The 26,148-nt window shown below is 45.6% G+C and overlaps 2 protein-coding genes across 15 annotated transcripts in view; one reads left to right on the top strand and one right to left on the bottom strand.

Moving 5' to 3' along the window:
• Nucleotides 1–23,512, bottom strand: part of DHX30 (DExH-box helicase 30) — a 42,228-nt gene extending 18,716 nt beyond the window's left edge. The window contains exons 1-6 of one of the 10 annotated variants that reach the window (XM_037891354.2): nt 23,143–23,512; nt 18,122–18,176; nt 5,441–5,571; nt 4,800–4,910; nt 2,244–2,599; nt 1,163–1,286 (exon numbers count right to left, since the gene is read on the bottom strand). In XM_037891354.2, coding sequence (XP_037747282.1) covers nt 1,163–1,286; nt 2,244–2,599; nt 4,800–4,910; nt 5,441–5,571; nt 18,122–18,149 — 750 coding nt within the window. In that variant the 5' untranslated portion in view covers nt 18,150–18,176; nt 23,143–23,512. Of the gene's footprint in view, nt 1–1,162; nt 1,287–2,243; nt 2,600–4,799; nt 4,911–5,440; nt 5,572–12,462; nt 12,649–13,023; nt 13,247–18,121; nt 18,177–22,939; nt 23,043–23,113 lie in introns of those variants that run through there. The other 9 variants (XM_037891355.2, XM_037891356.1, XM_037891353.2 and 6 more) reach the window with 9 other exon arrangements.
• Nucleotides 23,306–26,148, top strand: part of LOC102935841 (KAT8 regulatory NSL complex subunit 1) — a 141,979-nt gene continuing 139,136 nt past the window's right edge. For 4 of the 5 annotated variants that reach the window (XM_037891363.1, XM_037891367.2, XM_037891364.1 and 1 more), the window contains exons 1-2: nt 23,306–23,447; nt 25,669–25,807. The gene's annotated coding sequence lies outside the window, so the exon portion shown is untranslated. Of the gene's footprint in view, nt 23,448–23,730; nt 23,941–25,668; nt 25,808–26,148 lie in introns of those variants that run through there. The other variant, XM_037891368.2, reaches the window with a different exon arrangement.

Here is a 26,148-nt window from a genome sequence, read left to right as displayed (position 1 = left end):
GAGAGAGACAAGCTTTCTAATATCCTGGGACCAACTCAGCTACAAGTATACTGCATACGTACTTTGCGCTTGTCTTTATTGAACTTCATCTTATTGATTTCAGACCAATTCTCCAATTTGTCAAAGTCATTTTGAATACTAATCCTGTCCTCCAAAGTGCTTGCAACCCATCCCAGCTTCATGTCATCTGCAAATCTTATAAGCACATTCTCTACTCTATTATCCAAGTTATTAAATTAAAATATTGAGTGGTACTGGACCCAGGACAGAACCATGTGGGTCCCCACCACATATGTCCTCTGAGTCTGAGAGCAAACCACTGAGTACAGTCATTCAATCAGTTATCCACCCACCTTACAGTAATTTCATATAGACCACGTTTCCCTAGATTGCTTATGAGAACGTCATGTGACACTGTGTGAAAAACCTTACCAAAATCAAGGTATTTCACATGCACTGCTTTCCCCCTTACACTAAGCCAGCAGCTTATATAGCAGCATCCATGTAGTCAGAGGTGACCTGTGCTAAACCCCTCCTCTGAGAGCTCACCTGCTAAAGGCTCAGTGGGTACAAAGATAAGACATAACAAACAGGCTGCTCTGTGGAGCACTTCATAGAAGGAGGGAGTTAGAAGGTGAAAGATACAAGGGGGAGAGCTTGTCAAACTTTTTTTCAGCATGTGCAGGGCACAACAAAGTCTGGAAAGGAGGTGGGTGAAGTGCGCAGAGGAAGGAGAAGGAGAGCAGAGATGTAGGCAGGAGTGGAGTTCTGGACAAATTTGACCATCAATGAACATTACAAAATTCTCAGAATAAAGGATATGGCTCTGGCTGGCTGCACAAATCAAGGGGGCTTGCAGCACAATTCACCCCAGCAAAAACACAAACCCCACTTATAACAACAGCTTCTCGTTTGAGTAACAATGCTCCCACTGCTTCTCCTGAGGGACTCTTCCCCAAGTCTCACTGTCAATAAGATTTTCCTCTTCTTCAGCCTAATTTCAGCCCACCACTATCTAGACAGCCTTTGGAGAACCCCAAAGAATTCTTCTCCTTCCTTGAAATCTACACCCTTTCAATCACTGCAGCCCATCCTTCCCAGCCGCTGAAAGGCAGATTCCCAACAAGAGGAGATAGGAGACGACATTCTAACAGCAACTCACCTTGACTGTGGAGGAAGAGGTTGCAATCTGAATCACCTGGGCCAGAAGGTTTTTGGGTAGAGGGAATTGGGTCAGAGCCCTGATGGCATTGTTGTCATCTGTCATTTCAACAGAGGCCCCTCCCCTGCAAGACGAAAAGTAAAACAGTTCAGGTAGGTAAAAAACAAACAAATCTCTCTTCTCCGTAATTCTATTTTTGCTTAGACCCTTCCCCCTCCAGCTCCTTTGTCATGGTCTAAAATTGAGTAATTAAAGAATACAATGTGAGTAAAGAGATTATGGAATTAATTAGCAATGGAGGGTTTGCAGCCAACTGGGTAGAGAGTACCATTACATTGCGTTACAGAACTCAGAATGAAGACAATCCTTCTAGCCAATGGAAGCTCCAAGTCAGAATTCTAGCTTCTACTGAAAGTAACTGTCATCCCAAATATTTACAGTTGCAATGCAAACTGGAATACAGGAATGGCTTTTACTACTCCTTTAGGAGACACAGTCCATTTCAAAGTATTTCCCCCTTTGTCCCAAATTGTTTCCCTTTAAAAAAAATTGAAATAGAGGTCCTGACTTGTCTTTCTCCTGGAGGGCACTGGCAATCTGAAGAGCTTACAATGAAAAAGCACAAAGCAAGGTACTGTGGGGTAAGGGTGGGAATAATCTCATTACCATGTACAACGGCCACCTAAAGTAGGTTTAAAAAGACTGCCAAATTTAAGTGTGGCTTTTGGAGATGACAAACTGCAGGCCAGGAGAACTGCTCCCCACCATGTCTATGAAGCTGACAGTGAGCAAGCTGGGGAAATCGCCTGTCAGAAGAGCAGGAGTCCAGAAAAGAACCCCACACCCGCTCGTGCTGACCTAGGTATGAAAGCAGGCAGACCCACCATGGAATGGCGCAGCATCCTTATGGAGCCTGGCACAGGAGCTTTATGTTCAGACTCTGCTGAAGTGCTCTGTGTGCTCACTATGGTGTGGGCAGCGAGAGGTCAACTTTGAGGTCTTTGGGGATACATCAGCTCGTGCACAGACCATTTTCTCACTACTCCCCTGCTTTAGTGAGCTTGTCAAAACGTGATTTTACCTCATGTCTCTAGCTGGGGTCCGAGCTTCATTCTGTGCCATAGATAGGTAATCGGTAACATCAATCGTGTCTTCTTCCAGCTCCCCTTCCTCCAACTCCCCTTCCTCTAGCTCCCCTTCCTCCAACTCCTCTCTTCGCATCGCTTTAGGCATCCTGCCTTGCTCCATGGACTGGATGGAGTCATCTGGTTCCACCCGTCTCCAACAAGTCGACAAGTCAGCCAGAGATGGTCCAGACTTGGAACGCCATCTGCCTTCGGGGCACCACCTGTCCTCCGGGCAGCCAAGCTGGTCAGCAAGGATTCGGTACTTTGCAGCATCAAACAGCTCGTTCCTGGGCCCTAACAACCCCCAGCCCTGAATAAAAGAGTCACACACTGTTAGACAGCTGTAGGGAGCTAGCAGGACCTGGCAACTTCTAAAGCAGACTGGGACCACGCTTGGTCCAAAGGGAGATGTACAGAGATGAATCCCTTGTTTCCAGGAGAGCGAAAGGAAGCTGAAAAGGCACTTGCATACCTTAAAAAAAAAAATTCCGCCTGTCCCTATTTATAGTCACTCCTTAAAAGGGAAATCTGTTTCTTGCCGACTTCTCTTCCGATCACACACAGTGGTTTGATATCATGCTGTTGCTTACAAAGACTGGGCCAGCGCATGCTGGCTTGTTATACAGCAGACAGTATCTGTTTGGTGTTTTAAAGCACTGAATCTCCCCCCCCAACACAACACGGACTATACTAACTTTTCTAGACTCCTCTTTTCTCTCCCAGAACAGACAATGCTGATTCACATAGTAAAAACTTCACATTTGACTTCAAAGAACAAAAATATTTGGAACATCCCACCAAACACACCACTGGGGTTCTTGTTAGGGAAGATGTTAATTTTTCACTTCCTCCTCTTTCACGAAAGTAAGACGTTTACATTCGAGTGACAGATGTTTGTGTTTCTGAGTTTTGTAACGTACAAGACTTCAAAACTTGTCTGAGCCTGGAACTACAAAGAGCTCCCAACTGCTGTTTGGGTAATTATTATTTGCAAGAATCCCTCACCTGCATTCTAGGCCTATGTGCCCACACACAGGTGCAGGGACACCCATGACAACACACCTTGCTTTTTATACTGTGACATTTCAAAGAACTTTGGCAACATTCATTCATTTAGCCTCACAACACCCCTATTAGACAGGACAGTGTTATTTTGTACTGTGGTGGAGCCTCGAGATCCAAATCCCTGATTTGGGGCCCCTCACACTACATACACATATAACAAAGACAGTCCCTGGCCCTAAGCAGATAGTACCATCTGTTTACTTGGATGGCAAGCTATTTATTATGGATAGCACCGGAATTACCACCTTTAGATAAAGTTGCCCAAAGCTTCCTATTATAAAACCCTTGTTTTCAGTTGCATAAAGCTCTGCTAAACTAACCATTCAGGCTGAAATTTTCTGTGCCAAACGCATGCATTGGGCTGAACTGAACTGTTTTGAAAAATTTCAGCAAAAATGGTTCCGCTGCTTCTGAGAACACAGTTGAGGTAAAATCTCTCTCTCCCCTCCCCCCCATGATAAAAAAATTCTTACAACCATTTCATTGAGAAGATTTAGCTTTTCATAGTTTCTATGCTTTCAGACTGCACAGTAAGTAAGGTCTAGGGCCACACACTGAACAATAATGATAAAACAAAATATTCCATAGCTACTCATCCAATGAGCACCATCCACCCTGTGCACTGAATGAGGCAGGGATCCTGTGGAAAAAGAGTCTGTGATGATGTAATTAAAGACCGCATCATAATGCATATGCATAAAGGGGCCAAATTAAGGGTTGCACAGGCAACCTTAATTCTGTCATTTCCTAACCTTTGAGTGCCTGGCTTTGCAACCATATTGTTCTTTTAATTTTTGGATGCAACTAGATTTAAATTCTAGGGGGAGAGCTGCAGCGACCCCTGTATTTAGGTTGCTTAATAGCACATAGGTCAGTATTGTCTCCGTTTTACAGACGAGGAAACAAAAGAACAGAGAGGTGATGCAACTTGCTCATGGTCACAGCAAAATCAATTGCAGGGCTGGGACTAGCACCTAAAACCCCGCCTTCCAGGGTGGTTCTCTAGCCACTAGACCGTGCTCCCTCCCAAACAGCTCCCACTATAACTTTATATTGTCCAACAGTGAGGCAGGCACACAGGAACAGCATTAGGTGCACCCATCTCTCCCAAGAGTGATGAGCTTTGTTTGGAGATTGAGGACAACAAAGGACATAATGGAGAACAAAGACCAGAAGTAACTCAAGGCTGTTAATGTGTTCAGACAGCCTACTTGCTTGGCCATGGGAGTAAGTGGGTGTGCAAGCTCAGTCGCATCCAGCCACTTGCCCTAAGCCCAGTGGGGCTGCCCCCATTCCTGACTAGAAGACAAAACAACTGAGAAAACGGAGGAGGAAAGAGCTTTAAATAAGTCAGAGGTCAAACAGCCATTAAGGTTCAGAGGCCTCTTCCTGACTCTTGGCAGAGATGTCGTGGGGGCGGGGAGAGGAGAGGAACAACAGCTCACCTTGAAGAGCTGGCATGCAGCAGCTGCAGCCTGCCTCTCAGCATCGATCTTTTTGGTCCCATAGCCTTCCACTTCCACATTCTTAGGCCATTTTATGTGCAGAGTGACTTTCTGAAAAGGAGAGAAAAGCAGTGAAATATGAGAGAGTGCGGAATCCAAGCCCTCTCTCCTCCTAGTACTTGGGTGCTCTCTCTGAATGCCAGGCAAGAGAAAGGTTTAATAAATATCACTAAGAGGCTCTTATTTTCAGCTAGTACTTTTCAGTAGAGGATCTCAAAGGGCTTTTCATTTAGCCGCTTTTTACAGATGTGACAGTGAAGTGACTTGCCCACAATCACATAGTAGGGCAGTGACAAAACTACAGCTAACTAGTTATGTCAAATAACCATCCTTCCACAAACAGGGAGGGTTAGAGATGGAGACTGGGTTTTTATATGCATATTAAATGTGCCGAGATGAAGAACAGACGGAAGGGGGAGTATATTTGAAACACATACTACTATGCAATACGCCATTAAGAACTGCAATAGTGCTTCAGACGTGTATATTAAAAATCACTTACAACTCTGAGTATTCCTGGCCCTTTGCCACCTACACGTACAAGCACTCCTCCCACAGCCAGAGGTTAATAATGGAATTACCTTTTTTCTTGGCCCGTTAGTGTGGATATACACCAGTTTGTCTCTTGCATGGGAGATCCCCAGGGCTCTTCCAATCACACTGTTGAGCAAGTTTTTTGGCTGTGGAAATTCCTTCAACAAGTCTCTGGAATCTGAAAGAACAATGGAAAAAGAATGCCATTTTAATACTCGTATAGTCCTGTTCAAAGGAGCTGGAGCATGTTATCAACTCTTATCTCACTGAAGTGCTGTAAGGTCTAAAATTATTCCTGTTTTACAGATGTGGAACTGGAACAGAAAGTGCTTTGCCCATGGTGTTGCAACGTGTCAGTGGAACAGAATCCAGAAACCCTGAAGTCCCCTGGGCTCTCACCACTGGAGGACACTCCATTACCAACACACCAACAGCTATTCTGGTCTGGATTTCAGGAGAAGTCAGGCAGCTATGTTTACTTATTCCGCTTTCAAAAAGCCTGAAAATATTCTATTCAGATTGCCTCATGGTTAGAACTTTTGGTTTAGTGACTCAAGGACACACCATGAAAGCCAATCTAGAAACACTTTATGTTGTACAAACAAGGTTTATAAGCTTTGAGATGAATGAAAACATTTCCACGATTAAAAAAAAAATCTATTTGAAATCCATTTCTTTGGATGCAAACATTCCCTTGAAGTGTGCAGAACCTAAATACTGTGGCACTGGACTAGCCCCTGAAGCTAGAAAATGAAACAAAGTAAGTGAAACTAATTGTTTTAATTGACTTGAGACAAATACAAACCACCCCCCCCCCCCCCCCCCCCCCAAAAATCAAAACTCCAACCAAACACCAACTGTAAAGTGGCAGAAAGGTTACTGAGCAATAACTGCATTTTGCACAAATTGTTAGTACAAATCCAAATACTTGGGATGCACATACCCCCTCACTGCCAAGCCAATGGCTCTAGAAAGTAGTGCCTTCAAGTAATGCACAGGCTCCCCTGTGGGATCTAGATACATGGTGGGAGGTTATTTAAGGAGCTGTGGCTCCCTAACTCCACCACAGCTGCTGTCCACTTAATTTAAGTTTAGCAGCAGGATTCAAAGAAGAGGGAAAGGGAAGTGGGGATCTGTACTGAATCTGCTCAGAGAACCAGTTACTGGAATGGGACCTCTCCTTGGAGTTTGTCAGCACGATTTTTGCGAGATTAACTTGCACTAACAGCAACCAAGGAGGTGGGTCTGAGGAGAACTGGTTAAAGGTTGCAGAGCTGCTTACCCAAGCTGAGCATAGAGCCCAGCTGCTAAGATGAATAATGTCATATTTTCATGCAGCACACACGTAGCAGTTTAGCAGATTTCAGTAACAGAAACATCCCCAGTCATTCTAGAGACCCCTTAATGAACCTTTACAGGTCACCTTTAAGGCATAGGCCTCTTTCATGGAAGGTTTACAACTCTCCAGAAAGATTTGCTGAATTTCCCCTGGTCAGTCACATTTCGTCAATACGTTCCAATCCTGGTTGCTAAAAGTCAGGGGTTTCAGATAACAAGAGAAAGAACCAGCTTTTCAGCTACCAACACAAAGCCTAGGCGATCTGTGAACAAGAAGTGATCTGTTCTAATCAGAGCTATTAATCTCACTCACACTCTGTGCTGTTTAGTTTTGCTGAGAGCTCTTGGTAGCACAGATATTGAGGGAAGACACATGGGAACTCCTGACTCCAAGCCAAGAGGACAGCATCTGTCAAGAAACTGATTTGCTGCTACCTCTGGCGTATAGATAAAGGCATTTTCTCTACAGGCAGAAATATTTATTGAAGGAGTTGCCTCTGAAGTGACCAGACAGTATCATTTGCAGGCATATCTGAACATTGTTCGCCACAGAAGAGACTCTCTCCTGGATCTTCTGGGAGATCACTGACAGACTGTATGTTGTACTATGGCAGATATACTATCCTTAACCAACTCTGCAGGGCTTTTGCGTAGAGCCTGGCAAATAGTATCATACAGGTATAAGAAGCTACAAAAACTATATTATATGGAAAGGCTTTTGGAGACCACTGACCTCCCATATCCTGGATTCTGTCCTCTGGCATATAGAAAGATGCTGATCTAGAGTCCAGAACAATCCCCATGACTCCATCTAATTTTCTAGGTTTATCCTGCAACCCAGAGACAGGAAATGTGCCCTCGCTGTCCGTAGGGTCAACTGGGTTCTTGTAGAGCTGTGCTTTCAGAATCCAGGCAAGGAGAGACCTGGATTCCTCTATGTTTTACATGGGTTACCACTTCTGTACTTACCTGGTCAAGACCCCTGGAACCATAGAGAACTACATACAGAGTACTCTGTACTGTTAAGCTCTTATTTTGGGGGGACTGAGTGGGGGGGGGTGGAGCGGGAAGGGGAAGAGAGGGAGAGAAAATGGTCTTTCAAGCTAAAAGGATGCCTCAAACCAATCATGTATAATTAGGGAAGGGATAATGAAAGCTAACATCACTGTCTGATGTATTTGCTCAATTTTGTTAGCTACAATTTTCAATGGTGCCTTTTCTTAGGAAAAAATAATGTGAATAAACCCCTATCCCTGATATTTCTAAAAGAACCTCCTCTCTCACTTTGAGTAGGAATAAGGCTACTTCACTCAACAGAGTCCCATGACAGGGGTCCATGATGAGAGGGGAGGGTTGACAGGCGGCATGGGGTAACCTTTTCTAAGGATCCTCAAACTAATAGTCCGTCTACAGTAATCCCATTCTTAGGGGAAAAAGGAGAGAAACAATTCACAATCACCCCCACTAAACCCATTTTGTAGATGATGATGAGGAGTTACATGGACTGCCATCAGCAAGAACGTGTATTTTAGGTTTATGATTGCCTCTGCTTTGAGAAACAGGACTCCTTTGAGGAAATCCGTGATAAGGAGCAAAGGATGAGGAGGACCTTGTCACAGGCATCTACGAAGAATAGACGTGTTTATATAATGACACCAAAGATTTTGAGATGGATCTGTAGTCAACTTCAGTGTTTAATCCACCTGGGAGCAAAGGAGAATGGTTCCTCCAAATGGCAAAATCCTCCATTTTGGCTTGTAGATCAAGATCTGAACAGCCAGCGGAGCAACAACGTATGCCTCATAGCTACTGACACTGCCACAGAATGTGCCGTGCCCAAGGAGTCACCCAAATAATCATCCTACATCTTCAACCCCAGAACTGATATGGTCTAAACTCATGTGGAGAAGACATGCATCACCAGAAGTATTTGAAGATGCAAACCTGAATTCCCAAGTTGCAGCGAGTGTGGTTTCCTCCCTGGCAGACTGAATTTCTTGGCACCTTCATCCAAAAGCAGAATGACGTATCTCTCTGTGACTTCTTATCTTGTCTTTCCACCACTATCATAGACTTTTCCAGTGTTGGGCCCAGTCTGTAGCCCTGGTGAGATCTTCCATGGTGCATGGTTCCTCCAGGAGCCAGCAGACCAACAAATGTTCCATGATTTGTGTTTTGCTGCAGTCATGTGTCTCGGTTGTTGGAACAGCCCCACTTCTGCATATTGACTTTTGACCTGCCAACTCTTGTTCAGGGGTGATTTAAACATTTCCAGGCCAACCAATCTTTCTCTGTGCCTCCAGGAAGGCGTTCAGCATCATCACTGAGCTTTGTGACATCCTCATCAAGTATTTCAAGCCATGTGCACCACATTTCCAGCCATGTACCCATCAGTGATTTTAAAGCAGTTATGTAGCAGTTAGGAAGCTTTTCTGTGATTGCAGCTGGCTAACTGCTGCAGTGGGACCATGTAGCGGATGTCACATATCACTCCAGTCTCTGTGACTGTCAAGACTAGAGGCCCTGATTGCAGATGGGCTAAAAGGGAGTCAAAACCCAGTTGAGAGAGTTGGCACCTGACATCCCCAAGATGGATGAAATGGAGGCTGGTTTTAGTCTTTAGTCCCTAGTAGGCCACATCTGTAGAAACAGAGAAAAACTCTTCCCTTCTTGAACAGCAGACAAGTCAAGGTGGGTTATAAAAAGCACTCAGCACTGGCCTAATTCTAGAAGACAGTGGGAATTTTACCATTGACTTCAATGGGAGCAGAGTAAGGCCAACACCAAGTGCTTTTGAAAATCCCATTCATAGCACCTAAGGTGCTATCAGCCCCAGCAAATCCAGGAAACGCCAAAAATTGTTAAGTGGAGAGACTGAATGGCCTACATTCTCATGTGGGGAATAACAAAAGACTGTTAGGTTGATCTTGACTGTTCATACCTTCCACCATATCCTCTTCCTCAGAAAGAAGCTGCAAATGAGCAACAGAGATATGCAGGAAGACCAAGATGCATAGGGTCCATAAAAATTAAGGAAACCTGATGGAGAATGCTCCCAAAGCATCAGACATGTGCAAGGATGAAAAGCTTGTGGCCCTCCAACACCCGCTCATGTAGATAATTACAGTAGGACTTTTCTTGCTAGAGGACCGCACACCAGAGTTCTCAGGTTGGACTCCATTACAAATATTTATAATACAGCATCACCCTGTAGGGTAGGCACAGTACAAGTAAAAGACCATGCAGACCCTGCCCCAAAGTGCTTACAATCTAAGAATGACAGCAAAAACCCTCAGAACTAGGGTAGATCATCTCAAAGTGGAGAACCACAAACGACAACTAGTGAGGCAAATCTGTACAGCTACAGAGAGGAAGAAAAAGATTCCTTATTGGTACAAAACAAAATTTATGTGGATTTCAGTAACAGACCCAGAAAACATCTCAGATCAGAGATGCATTTTCAATACACCGGACCCTCGCTAGAACACACGTCTATATAGCATGAATTCGCATATAATGCGGCCATGGATCCCAAATTTAATTATTTTAATTGCACTTCATTTTAATGTGGTCCCCGCTATAATGCGGTACCATGCATGGATCCCAAATCCCGCGTTCTAGCGAGGGTCTGGTGTATCTGTAGTGGTTTCACCAGGTGTCAGTACCAAGGTACCAGAATAAATTGAGCCTGAAGATATCAGTCTGACAGTGGAAGGCTTGGGACCTGCCTCCATAAGAAATACCTCAAAGTGACTTTCATGCTCCCTATGGGCTCAAGTAAAAGTCACTGAGATGGAGCTCAGGCTTTCAGGGAGCCCTTAAAGACACCTTACGTGTTGAATGAGGCATACCTTTTATTCTTTCAGTGAGCATCCTGAAACAACCTCACATGCTCTGAGTCTATCACTGGAGAACTCAATACAAGGCAATGAGAATGAAAAGACTCCAGCAATCTGCTCCAGCTTTATCTGAGTCACTGTTATCACTGTCAAAGTCTGCCTGTAACACCCGAGCAGCTTTCTGGTTGGCCAGTTGGGCTTTTTGATGTCACAGAGTATGCCAGCTCGTAACAGTGCACAGCCAAGATCTCACTAAAACACAAAAAGACTGCTATACCTATTATGTTTAATGGGCACTTGGGAAAAATTAAGGGAAACAGAAAGACAGGGCATCTGGGGATGGATGAAATAGGCAGTAGGTGTCTATAGGGAAATGAGGTGCTAAAGGAGAAAAAATGAGTTTAAAATGTCTCCTCTCCCAGTGTGTCAAACTACCCTTTCAGAAGCAGTTTGGAGTGGGGGAAGGGAGGGGATCATTTGAGTTCTAACATTTTCACTGGAAAACAGGTCAAATTGGTAGCTGTTCAACAGGCCAATTTATATGCAAGAGTTGAAAGCTGTTAGGTCATAAACTGCTACCAAAAGGATAGCGGAGCTTTTGAGGGGAAAGGGAAGTAAGTGACCAATTAGAGACAAAGAAGAGTTAAAAAAATTAAAATATTTGAGATAGAGGTATTTATATAATGTTTTTCCTACTATTTTTTCTTAACCTTTTAGTAGGAACTAATTTCCATAGCGGAAGCTCACAGAAAGAAGTCCACCCAAAACCAGGGCCAGCTCTAGCAGTTTTGCTGTCCCAAGCAGTGAAAAAAACTGTCACTGCCGAATTGCTGCCACGGACGGCAGGAGAGAGAGAGAAGCTGCTGCCGAATTGCCGCTGCCGTGGAAACTCTGCCGCCCCTTTCTGAGGGCGGCCCCAAGCACCTGCTTGGAACGCCGGTGCCTGGAGCCGGCCCTGCCCAAAACACACAGGAAATTTTTTAAAAAATTGAATGTACAGGTAAACCATCATATGACAGCAATAAGCCTTCCAGGACACTTCTTGGGTAGATGAAGGCTCTCAGCCTTTGGCATTATACCTCACAAAGCATCTATGCACTAGTAGCTTAATATCATGCCTGTAGTAAGCTGGTCATGGCTTATTACTATGTTTGCAAACATCCTTGAAAAAGACACAACCTTTTTAAAAAGGGTATGCGAGAGTTTAACTAGATAATTGAAAGGTGTAAAAGCCTTTTTAAAATGTGTGAGGTTCTAAGTGCACAATTAAGTCAGCCCTGAATAGGATAAGGACATTAAGAGGGAAACAAACTGTAACTCAAGTGAATGTCTGCTACACGCTGAAGGATGATATGCAGAGAGGAATGCCCAACAGGCTCTAACAAACAGCTTCCCATATGTAATTTATGGAAGTTGTTACACAAAGGAATTTATGGTAAATGGGAACTTTTAACATCCAGCTTACTTTTTACATTTCATTTGGTTAGGACAGAGACATTAGCTGGTCAAAGGTGCCAGCCTGCCAGCTCTACAGACTGAAGTCATCTGCCCACAAAACAAGTGACCTTGAGGTAAAAGGATATGGAGCCCTTCACCACTCTCCTGAGCATCCAATCCACCCTATTTGTAAATCAGAGGCAGAGAACAGAATGAAAGTTCATAATACTGAGAGATTCACATTCAGGAAGCCCAGACCCATCCTAATCGTTATTAAAGGCAGGCTTCAGAAACCACCCCCCCCCCCCCCCAACATGCAGCTGCTCCACAGTTATCCAAGTAGCCAGGCCCAGGACTCGTTGCTGATCAGCACCAGCAGTTTCACACCCGTGTAGGGGCCACGCTGGGAGAAGAGAAGGGGCCCTAGGAAAAAGCACCGCCGTCAGCCACTTCACCTGGGCAAGCAGCAGTAGGAGAGGGACGGGACGGCCCACTCACCCGCTCGTCTCCCGTGCTCCAGACTCCAGCCAGGAATCCCTGCCCGGCAGGGTCACCCGAGGCCCCGCGAGTCTCTCTGCACCGAGCACACGGAGCACCAGCTCCCCCCTGCGCTTGTTTTCCAGCCGCCGGGCCCCGAGCCCCTCAGACGGCGGAGGGCGCCCTGTCCCGTCCACCCCATCCCTTCCCGGGAGAGGTCTGGGCTCCCGCGCCGGGGCCGCGCGGTGCGGGGTGCGGGGCCCGGCGCCGGGGCCTACCCGCCCTCAAGGCGGGCAGAAGCCGGCCGGCCGGCGAGCGCAGGGGGGGGGGGGGGGGGGCGCGGCGCTCGCGCGCGCACGGCCCCCAGCGCTGGGGAAAGGGGGCCTCGCTCTCCCCCCACCCCAATTCCCTGGGGGACGGAATCTGCCCCCCCCCCGGCCCCTCTATGGCGGAAGCGGGGCCTTTGCCTTTGTCGCCCTGCCACCCCCGCCTGGAGGAAGATCCGCCGGCCCATGCGGAGGGAAGAGGCTTCAGCTCACCCTTCACCATTGCGCCGGCTTCTCCCGCTCCGTCCGCTCCCGGCTCCGGCTCCGCTCCGGGCGCCGCCTCTCTCAGGGGGCCGCCCGCGCACAGGCTCCGCGTGGCGCCGCCCGCTTCCACCAGCCCCGCCCGGCGGTAGCGGCGGCAGCGCCGCGGCCCGGAAACGCCACTCACCAGCGCCAGCAGGAGCCGCCTGGGCGCCGCCATCTTGCAAGACCGCCTACTACCGGCTTCAGGCCGGGCAGGGACAACGACGGGGGCGCCGCCTGCACAAGGAGGAACCACCGGAACGCAGCGGCCCCTAGCGAGAAGACCGGAGCATTGCAGACAAGGAGGAGCTTGAGCACAGGAGCTGCGGTGAGCTGTCCTACCTCCACACCCTTGCCCTATAGCTATCAGCCTCTCCCAATGCTCCGACCAGGCCTCCCCCCTTACCGGACACCCCTTTCGCTCCTCCAGGCTCCCCCGCCCCTGTTTTATGGTAACTTACCCATTCTCATTCAAGGGTAGGTCAGTGGCCTTCTTGCAATGGATACTGTCCACTCCTCCCCTATCCACCCCTGCACTAGTGAGCTGCATTGAAAAGGCCAAGAAAGTAAATAGGGCTAGAAAGCAAGGGATCCCTCTCCCTGGTACAGGGGGTCTCGCCACGTCAAAGTTGAGGGAAAGGGCAGAATGGGGGAAGCGTGTACTAGTCCTGCCCATATCTGTTCTGAAGTTAAACAAAGAACTTCAAGCTCTAGGCCAAGTATGCCAGTAATTTAAATAGTAGGACCCTTTCCCCCACCCCTTTTTATTTTTAAAGTATCGTCATATTTACATCTGACATTGTATAAATATCATTTAGCCTGCTGCTCCCCCTTGAGTGGCCCTAGGTAGCAAATCTACTCTTTGTATTATCTCTGGATCACATGCATATCAACCAGAAGCAACATAAGAGAAATTACGCTTATTAATACATGTAAGATATAGCTTTGAGGTGAGGCACTTTCTGAATACTATCTGAGCCTCGCAACAGCCCCTTACGGTAGGTTAGCATTACACAATTTTTACAAATGAGGAAACTGACCCACAGAGATGTTTATGATTCACTTGCTCATAAACCAGAAGAAGTTAGTGCAGTGCTGCGAATGGTCCCCAGATATTCCGACTTCTACTCCCCTGCTCTTTTAAATACAATGTTAAAGGGCACTTAAAAAATATAACTTCTGGGTTTTTTTTAAACTATTACAATTTGGAGAGTAGAACACAAAAATGCATTTGCTAGCACCTTGTGTATATTTTCACCATTTCGCCAACGTAGCTGAGTTATATTCTCTCCATTTTTTTCACATAGTAATGAGACCACATTTAAAAAACAACCAAACAAACAAACAAAAAACAAGCAAGCAAACAGGAAGATCTGACTTCAAGAACTATACCAATCAGCAGGGAAAGTTCAGGAGCAGGTTTAGTACCTGAAAGTAATTTAAAAAAAAGATACATACTGACTATACTTCAAGTTTCCAGTGTCTCAGTTGCAATCAAACTTCATTATTTGACTAACACTTTAGATACTAACATTTGAGAATTAAAAAAAAATACTTATTTATATTGTTCACTGTTTGCATTTTTCTCACCTTGAAAAAATTAGATTTGGTCAGTTTTAACAATTAAATGTTTTGAGCATAAAGTTCTTAATACTGTAACATGTGGATGTCAACTCCCCTACCACCGCAGGGATGCTTTAATTCCCCCACCCCCCCATCAGAATTCTTTTTTTAAATGGTCAAAATATTCACATACACCTTAAATTTTATGAAGTCTATTTATAACGTATGCACTTTGGGCTACAATTAAATTGAGAGTGCCTCTTTACAGTAGTGAGTTCTATTTATATGTTAGTTTAAATGTCATTTATTAATCAGTAAATACTTTGCTTGTAAAGCAAGATTTTACATTGTTTAAAATGTGTAAAAAATCATTAAGAGGAATAAGGCTTTCAACAAATATCAGGAGAGAAAACAACTAATGTCAGGAGAGAGATAAAATAAGAAATTTAACTTCTACATTTTTCATGCAGAGGGCAGATTTTTAAAAGATGTCCGAACAGTTAAGTTAGGAAAACCCCGTATAAAAGACTTTTAACAAAGAACAGATAAAGGTGTACTTGAAAGATCTGAACACACACTAAATCACTTGTCTCAGAGGATGTGCATCTTAGGGTATTAAGCAAATTAACTAACTTACTGTACCAATGACAAATATTTCTGAAAAAATCAGGCAATCAGAGAGGCACTGGAAAAAATGCAGTACAGATTTTCAAAAAAGAAAATTGAAATGATCCTAGCAGTTTATTGCCCCATAAGTCTAACTTCTATCCCCAATATAATAATTAAACAAATATTGAGAAAAGTATGACTGGAGGATGACAACCATAAGCAATACATGGCATTGGTTCCTATAGAACAAATCTTGCCGGACAAGTTGCCCAAATTAAGGAAATTCAGTAGATGCAAATGCTTTGATACTAAACCCCATGAACTCTATTTTGAAAAATTATTTCAAATTGGTTTGGATAGAAATAGTTAAGCAGAAGTAAAACTTCTGGGGGAAATAAAAAGTGTGTGTGTAGAAGGGATTAATGTTAAATGCCAATGTATCCAGTTTATTTAACATCTTCATTGTGATCTTGAAGGAGTAAGATGTCCATTAAAGCAGATGTTCTCAACCTTTTTCTTTCTGAAGCCCCCTCAACATGCTATAAAAACGCCACCACCCACCTGTGCCACAATAATGGATTTTCTGCATATAAAAGCCAGGGCCGGCGTTAGGGGGTAGTTGCCTGAGGCCTCATGCCACAGGGGCCCCCATGCAGCTACAATGTTCAGGCTTCAACCCCGGGTGGCAGGGCTCAGGGCCCGGGCTTCAACCCCATACGGCAGGGCTTCAGCCTTCTGCCCTGGGCCGCAGCGAGTCTAATGCTGGCCCTGCATGGCAGCCTCCCTGAAATCTGCTTGCAGCCCCCCAGGGGGCCTCGGACCTCTGGTTGAGAACGATTGCATTAAGGAAAATCACAGATTATATTAAGTTGTTTTGAGTTATGCATACCAGTGAATGCAGAAATAATAGAGAAAGCCCTAAAGAGATGAGATCCATTGGTGGAGAATACAACAATGGAAAAATATAGCTGTACATCTCGGGAAGACTATGGAAAACACACATTCAATGGGAGGAAGAAACAGTGATGCAAAAAAAAGAAAAGGTGAGAGTATTCAGCAAATTAGATATAAGTAGTAGGGCTAGTGGTTTGTCACGGTAAATTAGACAATAAGTTGAAGTCTGGTCACAGAAAAAAGGCAAGAATCAATTTATGGAAAAAATGCCAGAAGTCACAGATTACATTATTTCAACCAAAATATCCTTTATTTTGCAATGAAAAGCGTTTAACAGCATTTAACTTATAGTTTAATACCACTCGCCCGCTGCATGCCAGTTCAGACTCACAGCAGTGAGCCGCGGCTGACCCTTCTTCTCCCCTACATGAGCCTTTGCAAAGGGGATGGCAGCAGCAGCAGCATTGTACAGAAGATTCTTATCCAGATATGCTAGCTTCAAGACTTTCCTCAAAAAACTAGTCGTGTCACAGAATCCATGAAGTCCCTACCCCCAGTCCAGCCATGACAAACCACTAGCCCTCATGAGTTGCTGCTCTCCTTCAGCCTCCCATCCTGCCCAGATTTTTACTTGGCATCTTAAGTTTTTCCACTGAAATACAAATGTCAAATATCATTAATTTTTTAAATGATAGGATCCATGACTATTGATGACCTAAATTTTTAGCTTGACATTGAGAATGGCTAATGAAACGTTATGTCACCCAAGCAGTGAATCAGAGGCATTACTTCCCAGAGCAGGGAGATAATAGACCCTCGCTGTACATTTCTGGTGCAACCATACCAGGCATACTGGATTCAGTTCTGAGCAGCTCATTTTAAGATAGAGTTACTGAAGGACATTCAGAAAAAGCAACAACAATGACCAGTGGCTGGAGGGACTTGACTTATGATGGAAGACTAAAAAGAGCTAAATCAAGAGCTTGGCTGAGCGATGACAAAAAGGGACATGATAACAGTTGACATATTTGAATTATGTAAACACGAAGGAGAGAGACTTATTGAACTAGTACAAAGGGATACAACTAAGAGTAGGAGGATGAAATTAAAAGGGAAAATTCAAACTAATTAGAACTAAACTGGATGAAGAGCTAAGTAATGCACTATAGGGAACAAACCTGCATTGTCAGGGAGATGGACTGGATGACACAGTAGTTCTTTTCCATCTCCAGCTTCTGCATGGAATGACTCTCTTACTGTACTACTTAATGTAAGTACAGATACTTGTGACATTAACACTTGTTCAGACAGCTTCCCTAGCTGAAAAGTGATTTACATGCTGCATAAGTACTAGATATCAAACAATTATGGTTTGGAAACATTTACACTTTTACGAGTGGGGACAAATTCTACCCTTGGATGTGAGGCTCTCCTTGCAGTTAAAAAGGAAGGAATTTTCCTCCAGGGCAGATTGGAAGAGGCCCTGGAGGTTTTTCGCCTTCCTCTGTAGCATGGGGCACAGGTCACTTGCTGGAGGATTCTCTGCACCTTGAAGTCTTTAAACCATGCTTTGAGGACTTCAATGGCTCAGACGTAGGTGGGAGGTTTATCGCAGGACTGGGTGGGTGAGATTCTGTGGCCTGCATTGTGCAGGAGGTCAGACTAGATGATGATAATGGTCCCTTCTGACCTTAATATCTATGACTCTATAAAAAGAGTGACACATAACAACTGTCAATGTGGCCACTAATTTTCTCACACATCCTTCCTTTTCAGCACATTTAAACATGTATTGGTGGCACAAACACTTAAATGAATGAGATATCAAGTCACATTGCCAGGCAGTATGGCACACCTGTCATATCATCCAGTATAGAAAAGGATGGTAAAATTATTTATGAACTGGATGTCTTTGTCCAGAGATCTAGTGCTATAGCTGATCAGTCAAGAAAAAAATAATGGTGAGAGATGAGAGAGTTCCCCAAACCAACCAAGTCCTTACCTTTTCTACATGAATTCAGCGAGAACATCTCTGTCAAAGTGAAAAGATCTGATTCCTAGGAAAGCAAGAGGGTGAAGAGGCAGGAAGTTAGAATTTATATTCCTCTCTGAAATGTCTAAACCTCCACTAGCTTTTCTGATATTAACTATCTTTTAGGTGAGGAATACAGCTGAATTCTGATCAGATTCCAGTTTGAATGACTGCATTCTGCTTGGCTATAGTATCTATTATTTGAGGTCTTAAATTGCTGAATAAAGTTGTTGCACTCTGTTAAATAGCTGCTATGCTATATCTAGAGGTGGGGGAAGTGATCCCTCTAAATATCAGTTCAAGTTTGTAAAGACTTTGGAAATTTGCAGGATGAAAGGTGCTACTGATTTCTAGGCATTCACATTCTAGCCATAGCAAGTCCCACTGAGATGAAATACAATATATTGATAGGCTGCTCTTGAGATTTCTCCCACGCCCTCAACACACATTTTTTTTCTTAAGACTGACATACATTGGTTAATGTATTTTCCCAGTTATAAGGCACACTGAAGAGGCCTGCATTTGTTTGATGTTTCAGTTGTTTTTTGCCCAACTCAAGTTAAGAAGTTAAGCTAGCTATTTATTTTAAAATGCACTGTCCTCAATGTGGGACTAATGACATCTGATAGGGGAAAGAGAAACGCAAGGGCAACAAAACATAATTTTGGAAATAATCTATTACCCATGCCCACTAGTTCGGTTTTAGAGCATTCTTGGAATTAGAGTAACAAAGATTTCATAACAGATTTGAAGCAGATTTGTGGGTGTTCCCATTCAGATGATACTATTATTACTAGGCTTTCAAAGGGCTCCCACTGAAATCAATAGCAAAAATCCTATTGATTCCAGTGGTACAAGAACAGCCTAAGTGCAAGAACACTTTTCTATTCTGAAAAGTGACTGTGTGAAAATGGCACCTTTCTTATACTCAACAGATCTGCTCCCTCTGTGCATGCAGAGCCAGACCTACTGATTTTGGTGATAAGAAGTTGACACTTTGCTATAGTAATTAACCATTTTTTGTGGTGAAGAAGCCAAATAACTTTGTATTTTTAATGGTCTTTTTCAAAAATAGTGAAATAGACAAACATGATCCCTCAAGAGGATTGCCTGCATGGATCCATACTGTAGGTGACTGATGAGTGTACAGTGGGCACGAACGTGGTATTTTCAATAGCAGTACTTGTTGAGGTTGGACTCCCTCCTAGCCCAATGATACATAACGGCAGATTGCTTGGATGGATCCACACTGTCATCCTCAAAGAACAACAGTAACAATTGCTATAGAAAAATATTTACATATTTCTTTCAGCGTTGCCTGCATGAAAACCCACTGTAGGTGATTAACAAGCAGTCCCCAGACCCAAAGAGATAAAGCTGGAGAATCTTGCTCATCTAAGGATTCCAGGATGCTCCAAATTGGATGATCCAACCTACAAGCGAAGTCCTGGTAGTAATTCAGCATGACTATCACAACATCGTTCATGGATGGAACTCTAGTTGGTAGCAGTTTAGTATGCCTCTCTGGGGATGAACATTCCTGAGACTTGGAGTAATGATCATCATAGACTTGGTACAAAATGCCTTCATGTCTGCTGATATTGGTATCTCTATTAATTCATGGCAAGTGTGGATGTTGAGTCTAATCTACTTTGACAATCTATGAGTGGGAATGGACTGACCTCTCATTTTATCCCAATATGATACAAAATAGCCAGCTCTTGAAAACTTTAAAGTCATTAGGGAGTGACCGCTAATGGTGTCACAGAAGCATATGGCTTTGATGAGGACATCTTGGAACAGGCATATCCGTGGCATCTTCTTCCTTCCATTGCTTTAAATATGACAAAGATTGAGACATCAGTAGATTAAATGCTAGCATGTAGACTAAATCTTCAGTGAAAGATCTTGCACGATGACGTCTCATGTAAGTAATACAAGAAATTGAACCTACGTAGCCCAATAGGGCTAACGTGCCTTTGATGTATAGAATAGGTGAGATTCATTCCAGGAGGACCATGAATTCAGAGAGAACCAGAGAGGCCTCATCTTAACTAGGACGGTCAGAAGAATCCTGAAATCAGGAGATTCAAGAGTGGATCTATGACCTCATCAATGATGACAGTAAGGTTGACTCTGATAGTTCCTGGCTCTGAAGACCAAGTCCACCAGGACAGTGCACAGAGGAAACATGGAAAGGAGAAAGAGGGGATGCGTCACTATTCAGCACCAAGGAAGGAGATACCAGAGCCAGCGAACACAGAGATCCAAAGAGATTCAGCAACAGATTAGCTCAGTTCACGAACACCACCAATGTCAAGTAATTATTCATTATTTGTATTACAGTAGCACTTAGAGATCCCCAAATGAGATGCCTGCACCCCCCCCATTATGCCAGACACTGGTCAAACACATAGTAATAGACTGTAAGCCCTTTGGGGCAGGGACTGTCTAAACAGATAAGAAAGATTAAGGGTGGGAGGCGAACAAGGACACAGATGGAGAGGTTAAGTGATTTTCTCAAGGTTACATAGCATGTCAGAGCCAGAGCTCATAGTCCAGTGTTCCCTCCATTGGGCTAAGTTTCCTCTGAATGACATAGAAAGCTTTGGGAGCAGTCACAGCCTGGATCTAGCCACCCAGCAGCTGGGTATCTAAGAGCAGCACAGAGGCAACAGCCTGGATAGATGTACTCAGCATTGAGGCACCTGGAACCAACGTTCATCAGCTAGATTCAGCACCAGAACTGGAGGGTCCAATGCCAAGATCCCTAACACAGAGGATCTCGAACCAGAAACCATCAATGATACCACAGCACCCAAAACCAAGATGTAAGATCCCAAGACACTCAATGCTGCCACCAGACATTGCTGAAGACACTGATACCAAGGAAGACCCGCAATTATGGTGGCCTCATGGCTTCTTTTCATCTTTGCTGCTGAAGGAAAAGAATGATAATGAGAGATGGAGTGTTTCAAAGACTCAAGAAGTTTGCTGTTAAGACTTGATGCTGAGCTAGAGGTGGGAGTTTGTATCTCTTTTTGACATGACACTGGGTTTAGGGAGAATGGAACCATGAAGCTATGGGACTTCTAACAAGCAGTTCAATGGGACATTTAGAATCAACAACATAAGATGACCAAGCCAAGTTTCTGGGTGCTGAAGCATTTCCAGGCCCAGCATTAGAACCTGACTAAGCAGAATGAGACATGCTCACACTGAAGAAGAACAGGAACCAAATATGTTAGCTGATGACAGACTTAATACAATTACAGCAGGGACACAGATAGAAGCCAGCAAACTTGACTTTAGTAATTTTTAGATAGGCCCTCAACAACATGAGAGCAGCCCAGAAACATAATGCTCAACAGAGCATTAGGATTTTTGGCCATCTCCAGTAACTATTCCTAGCTATAAATAAATCTATATTTATATATATAGAAAAAGCTGTTTCCCCAAAACAGGCCACACAAGGAAGCAACCTACACCACAGAGCTCTTGCTCACTGCCTATAGCAGTCAGAAAAAACTAAGCCACATTCACATCCCTTTGTATATCGTTGAGTGTAGGGGAGGTCACAAGGACACTGGCAGGGGGTTCATGCCGGCCCCCCCCCCCCCCCCCGGCCTCTCCGACATTGCTATTCCAAAATTCCCAAGGCTTGCTCCTCACCTAAAACAGGGATCCATGCAGGCAATGCTCAAAGAACTGTTTTTAATTTCTACCACAGAGGCTGATGGAGCACTGGTTCTTTAGAGAAGATTTCTGTTCTCCATCACTGCCTTCTTGGGATTTCTGCTGCTAAGTTTAGTGAGGCTGTGGAGGGTCACTGATGCTGGTAGGCAGCTTGGGATAGCATTGGCAGAAGGAATTCCCAAAGGTCCCTGGCACCTGCTGCACACCCAGCCCAGTCCCACTGCAAAATCCAGGTCTGTGGGCCCAATGGGGAGCCCAGAGACATAGCACTAGGCAGATGGGCTGCATGTGGAGTCAAGGAACTAGGCTCTACAGCAGGGCTGAGGACCAGTGGGGTTGCAGGAAAAAGGAATCAGCTGGCAGCTTTGTTTGCCAGTTTTGCTTCCAATTCCAGACACCCATCTTGGAACCTTCTCACCTCATCCATTCCCCACAACATTATTCCCCCTGCAGCTGTTAGCACTAAGAAGGAGACACCAGGCTTGACAAACTTCCCCAGCTCTATCAAACCAGGGCTCTCCTCTGGAGATTCCCAGAAGTGAACAGCTGCCTCTGGAACTCAGCTGTTAAAATCCACATCTCTGAAAGCTTCCCAATCTCACACAAGCTCCCCTTCCCCCACCCAATCCCACTCCAGCTCCCCTTGCCCCCCGATACAGAAGCTCAGGCACCCCCACATCACCCCAGCTCCCCTTATCCCCGCTATATGGAGGCTCAGACACACACACCCTTGTCACCCTGGCTCCCCTTCCCCCACTATACGGAGGCTCAGATGCACTCCCCCCCCATATCATCGCGGCTCCCCTTACCCCCCATACAGAGGCTCAGACACCCCCCGTCACCCCAGCTCCCCTTGCCCCCCCCATACGGGGACTCAGACACCCCCACACCTCACACTGGCTCCCCTTACCCCATCTCCCCCACTCCCAGCTCCCCTTGCCCCCCCATCCCGAGGCTCAGACACCTTCCCCCCCCGGCTCCCCTTGCCCCCCATCCCCATGCGCAGACACCCCGACGCCTCCCACCGATTCCCCTTGGCCCCCCCATCGCACGCCAAGAAGCCAACACCCCCCATCCCCACAACACACACACCTCGCCCCCGCCTGCAGGCTCAGCGCCTCCCCGCCGCACACGGGGCCGCCCCATCCCCGCCGCGCCCAGAGGCGCCGAGCCTCCCCTTCGGCACAACGCACCGGCTCCCCGCTCCGCCCCCCCCCGCACCGGCTCCCCGGCGCGGAGCCCCTCCTGCCCGCGCCGCGCACACACGCAGATGCCGCCAGCCGCCCGCGACGCACACGGCGGCTCGGAGCCTCCCACGGATGGAGAGATGCAGGTCCCAGGTCCCCGACACCGACCTCCTCACAACTCTCTAGCGCCGGTCCGCGACAGCCGAAACTACAACTCCCAAGAGCCTCTGCAATCCGCTTCCGGTGTGCGCACCGGAAATGAAACCTGCAGCCATAGCCGATACGACCCAGGAGTGGCGGGTGGGAGCTATCCCCATGGCAACAGTTCGCGCCAATGGGAGAGAAGTAGGGCAGGGCTAGAGGCCGGGTTGGCAGTGGACGGTGGCCGTACAAGGAGGTTCGTCGGCGCTCAGGTAAGCGAGGCGGAGAGGTGCGAGGTTGTGGCCCTGCTGTCGGGCGCGCTAAGCCCCGTACCCTGCCTCAGACTGTTCCTTCGCCTCACGCCCAGTCCTGCGTCCCTCCCAACCGGCCGCGCCGCCCCCCCCCCCCCGTTTCCCGCCGCCGGCCTCGCCTCAGGTCCCCCGCCGCCACCCCCGTCTTCTCCGCGGACGCCCCGCTTCCCGCCACGCCGCTGGCCTTGGCCCTCCTCCTCTTCACCTTCCCATCCTTAGTGCAGCTCTTCCCTGTGTTAGCTGCTGGGGCCTGGGGGGAGGTGGGAGTGAAGAGGGTATGGCAGCGTTTCACACGCACAGGCCACCATTACATATCCTTGGGGCAGCTTTTGGTCTCCGCTCTTCAGCAGCTTTTTACAGGGGATTGAATTTGTCTCCTGCCCTTGCGAAGTTTGTGCACGAATCTGTCTCTCCTTTCCTGAAGGACCCCAGGGTCATTTTCATTGCACTAGAGGTAGCTGCTATTTGATTTATTTTTATTTTTTTGAGTGAGTTTAGTGCTAGTGAAATACACTGTCCTGACAGTGCTGGAGCCTGGGCTCCTGGGGCCGTAAGAGGCACAAAAGGAGCTTCCTTCTGTTTGCCTTCCAGCAAAGAGCCTCAGCTAGGATGAATGGGAATTGCCTAAACAGGGGGTCTGACTGGGAGTTGCTTAGATCCGAAGGAGCTCCATCAGTGAAGTCCTGACACTAAGCTGTAGGCATTGAAGATAATTCAGAATGAAATGCATAGGTGTAAGTGACTTATGGCTTTTATTTTCTTTTATTAGAGCAGAGATTAGTTCTAGAAGACAAGACTCGGGTTTTGTGGGAGGAAGTGAAATACAGCAAGACTTTGTGTGTGTAGTTCTCACTTTAAACACTGGAGATCAATAGTTCTATTTTTTTCAATAATGAAATGGCTGGCCACGTTAAGCATTTGTGTTAGTTATATAGTGCCATACATGGGCATGGTGTCTTAGAAAATAAAGTCCATACAGCAGGAGGCAATGATATCACAGGAAAGTGTTGGTAGTAGAGAGAGGCAAGGGTGAAATCGATATGCTCATGTGACACCTATGGTCACATATGTGATAAACTCTTTTAATCTGAAGTTCACATCTGTCTTGGGTTATGGTCATTATGAAAGGCATAGTTCAATTTCATATTCTGTGAAAGCACCAAATGTCCCCGTACCAGTCTCAGAAATTTTATGTTTTATACTACTGTATTGTTCAGTTTATGTGAACGGATATATTAAGATTTAAGCTAAGTACTGCCCCTGGCAAGTAGGTCATTATTTAACCTTCTGTCTTGGTATGTAACAAACTGCAAAGCTGATCTCAGACAATCTCTTGTCAATGTTTAACACTGGATGCATTCTTATGAAGTACCTATCAAATAAGTGCTCTGCACACCTCAGAAGCTAGGCCCATTATGACTACCAACCTGCTACTCCTGTGAGCAGAGGCAGTCCTTAGGCAGCTAAGCTTCTGCTTGTGGGCATACCCACTGCTGTCTCACTCTCGGCGTCCTGATGCCTATCTCACACCTAAGTCCTGGTGGGATCCTCAAACCAGGGGAAGATAGGTGTTTCCCCCCATCTATCTTGCCTGTGGGACGTGTTCAAATGGGCATGCTCAGAGGCTGCTTAACTCCACACAAAACAGCTGGCATAGGAGCAGCAGGGCTGCTCCCTCATAATTTTCAGCTGAGGCGTTAGGGTGCTCACATGGGAAGCGGCAGATCCAGGTTAAATTCCCTTCTCTGCATGATGAGAAGGGATCAGAACAGGGGTTCTCCATCTCAGGTGATCTTTAACTATTGGACTATAGGATATTCTGATGTGGGTCTCTAATAATTTAATTAAAGTGGAATAAATTTAACAAATATTGGGTGAGAGTGAGGATCACACAATAATCTGGTGGTTAGGACACTCTTGGGAAACTTCTGTTCAAATTCCTTCTCATCAGGCAGAGGGGCTAATTGAACTGGGGTCTTCTACATCCTGGATGAGTAGCCTAACTACTAGACTAAAGGTTATTAGGGAGAGCTCCTTCTCTGTATCCATACATATGTATACTTTTTAAAAAAGTAATTTATTTCTCCATTACATTTGTAAAATTCCTTTTTTGTCCACATAATTAAAACTGCATCAGAAAACAAATGCTTGTTTTCTTATTTTTTTAATTTTTCCCTTCCAGGTTAAATGCTAAGCTTGAAAAATGTATTCCAGTTACAAACTTTTTGCTGTGGCTTACAGTGCAGAGCTTTGCTTCTCCCAGTCAGACAGAAAATGAGTGGAACAAAATGCGATGGGACAGGCAAGGGAGTCACATGAAGGTAAGAAATGTCTGACTACTGGCATCCGGCTGACTACTGGCTAAGCAGCAATTCTGCTGAAAAGGACCTGGGGATTACAGTGGACGAGAAGCTGGATATGAGTCAGCACTGCGTCCTTGTTGCCAAGAAGGCCAACGGCATATTGGGCTGTATTAGTAGGAACATTGCCAGCAGATCGAGGGAAGTGATTATTCCCCTTTAGTTGGCACTGGTGAGGCCACACCTGGAGTATTGTGTCTAGTTTTAGTCCCCCCTCTACAGAAGGGATGTGGACAAATTGGAGAGAGTCCAGTGGAGGGCAACGAAAAGGATTAGGGGGCTGGGGCACATACCTTACGAGG

Source organism: Chelonia mydas, chromosome 2 (assembly GCF_015237465.2).
Source record: "Chelonia mydas isolate rCheMyd1 chromosome 2, rCheMyd1.pri.v2, whole genome shotgun sequence".
Lineage (NCBI taxonomy): Eukaryota > Metazoa > Chordata > Testudines > Cheloniidae > Chelonia > Chelonia mydas.
Note: the sequence above shows the minus strand (reverse complement) of the source record. Positions and strands in the feature narration are given on the sequence as shown.